Source organism: Aphanomyces astaci, assembly GCF_000520075.1.
Source record: "Aphanomyces astaci strain APO3 unplaced genomic scaffold supercont1.62, whole genome shotgun sequence".
In the NCBI taxonomy this organism is placed as follows: domain Eukaryota; phylum Oomycota; class Saprolegniomycetes; order Saprolegniales; family Verrucalvaceae; genus Aphanomyces; species Aphanomyces astaci.
In genome coordinates this window covers 38,637-40,655 of record NW_009798325.1, presented here as the reverse complement: position 1 = coordinate 40,655, position 2,019 = coordinate 38,637, and the positions used below count along the sequence as shown (strand labels likewise).

Sequence of the window (2,019 nt, the reverse complement as noted above, 5' to 3'; positions counted from 1 at the left end):
ACGATCGGGAGGAAATCCTTCGAGAAGCCATACTGAAAAGCTCCAAGACCTACGCAGTCAGAATACCAAAGCTGCTGTAAGGTCAAATGCTATTGCGGACGTGACCAACCGCTTTGCGGTCCGCGAAGAAGGCGTTGATGGCGTCGATGACGTCGACTTGGTCGCGAGGCAGCGGCCATTGCTGCGTGACACAATACTTAGCACCGGGTACGAGGTCAATTCCCTATTACGACCACCTCAAGGAGTTTGAGGACGTCTTGAGGAGGTCGTAATTGGGGTTTGGCTGCAGGGACTCCCACGTCTCGGACTTCAATGGAGTGGCGAGAACCGTGTCGCCCGCAGTCGAGGTCGAAACGAGGTCCACCTATTTTTCAACAGGGATCATCGCCATGGCGGCGATATCATGGGCGCAGTGAGATTCCACAAGCAAGTGGAAGCTTATCTCTGGCACTGCCAGGATCACGTCCGACATTCAAGTTGAACGTTTCTTCGATAAACGTGGCTGCCAAGTTTGAGCCTGCAATCGTGGGCGATGACGAAGCCTCACCGATGATAACAGAGTGCGACTCTCTTGGGGAGACGAAAGGGGGGCGGTGCAACACCGTGACTGAGTCCGGTGCGGCAGTGTGCGCTGGGGTCAGCGAGCGCGCTGCTAGGAGAGGTGAGATCATTATTCATCCCCACAAACGGAGGACTAAGCGAGTTGGTGGTGGACGGGGGAAGTCGATTGGCAGCCCGCCAATGAATCCAGGCTTGGCTCGCGTTGAGCCAAGTGCCTTGAGCACGGCTTTTGCCTTTAAATCGATGCAAGGCTAGTGGGACTCGGAAATAATGGCGTACCTCCTTGAATAAAAAATCACACACCTGTAAAACATTATAATATTATATCGCATTTGCGAGGTGTAACGTGATAGCAAAATGTCTCAATCTCAAGGTAACGGACCATATTGCTGTCTGCGATTCCTTGCAGCTTCATCCGGTCCAGCACGCGTCGAATGATTGTCACGTCACAACTGTACTTGTGTAACCGTGCCCATCATCCGGTTATCATCCGGATGACAAGTCGACACCTCTTCAGTCCAAGGTGTCCTTTCGCTTACCAAGATGTCCTCTGGCGAGACCAAGGTGTTCTCCCAACGATACATCAATAGGGGGAGTCAATTTAGGGGAAAAATCTGCTTTTCGTCACGAAAACCAAAAGCAACTTGAAGTTAATGGAGTGAGTTAGGTATGCTTCTACTATAACTCCTCATGCTCCTGAGCTCGCGCTTCATGCTTCGTACGACACCTGATTTCGTCACTTGTGGTTGGGGCTCTTGGTTGACAATTCGTGACTGGCGCTGTGTTTTCGTGTTTGTATTAGTATTTGTATGCAAGGGGATAGACTGGGAGATGCGGGAACTGGCGAAAACTCATCATAACACGAAGTTATGGAAGGCCAAAATCGAGGCATACATGGTAAGCAAAAGCGAAACTGGAGTTTCTTTGCAGTCATCCAACTTGTTGGAGAGGGACATTGGCTGTTGTACTGACACGTTTTATATCTCGCACTGCATTTGCAGTCAGAAACTTCGCGCCGTTTCACATTGAAAACTCAGCAGTTCCAGATATTTCATTACTTTTGCGGATGCAATATTATTATTGCGCATGTGCATGTTTTTGTGGTACTCGGACGACATGCGCATATATCAAAAATGGACGAACTTTGATGACGCTTTTCTCCAGCTGTGTCATACTTAGCGCTATCCTACTTGTCACAGTTCCGGATACAAGATCCGGATCCACGTGGCAGTACCACGGCACACAGGTTGAAGACAAAGTCAGGCCCAAACCCACGAGCGGCCAACGACGCCGCTACGTGCCAAGGAAACAGCAAAGGGTTCGCCGCCCCTTTGCTTCGGATCACCCCCGGCCCTTTATGTTAACCAGCTCAAGATGGCTGGTCCTGCTTAGCTTAGTCATAGCGTTAGATTGTTATAACGCTATCAATTCACTTCTCATTTTACTATCTACTGCGCC

The 2,019-nt window shown here is 50.0% G+C and overlaps 1 protein-coding gene across 1 annotated transcript; it reads right to left on the bottom strand.

Moving 5' to 3' along the window:
- Window positions 1-57: 57 nt before the first annotated feature.
- H257_14764 (hypothetical protein) lies at window positions 58-671 on the bottom strand (the record flags this gene model as incomplete). Its single annotated transcript, XM_009842650.1, has 3 exons — window positions 58-181; window positions 255-364; window positions 471-671. 3 exons carry the CDS (start codon window positions 669-671, stop codon window positions 58-60), a joined length of 435 nt encoding a protein of 144 aa, XP_009840952.1.
- Window positions 672-2,019: the final 1,348 nt, after the last annotated feature.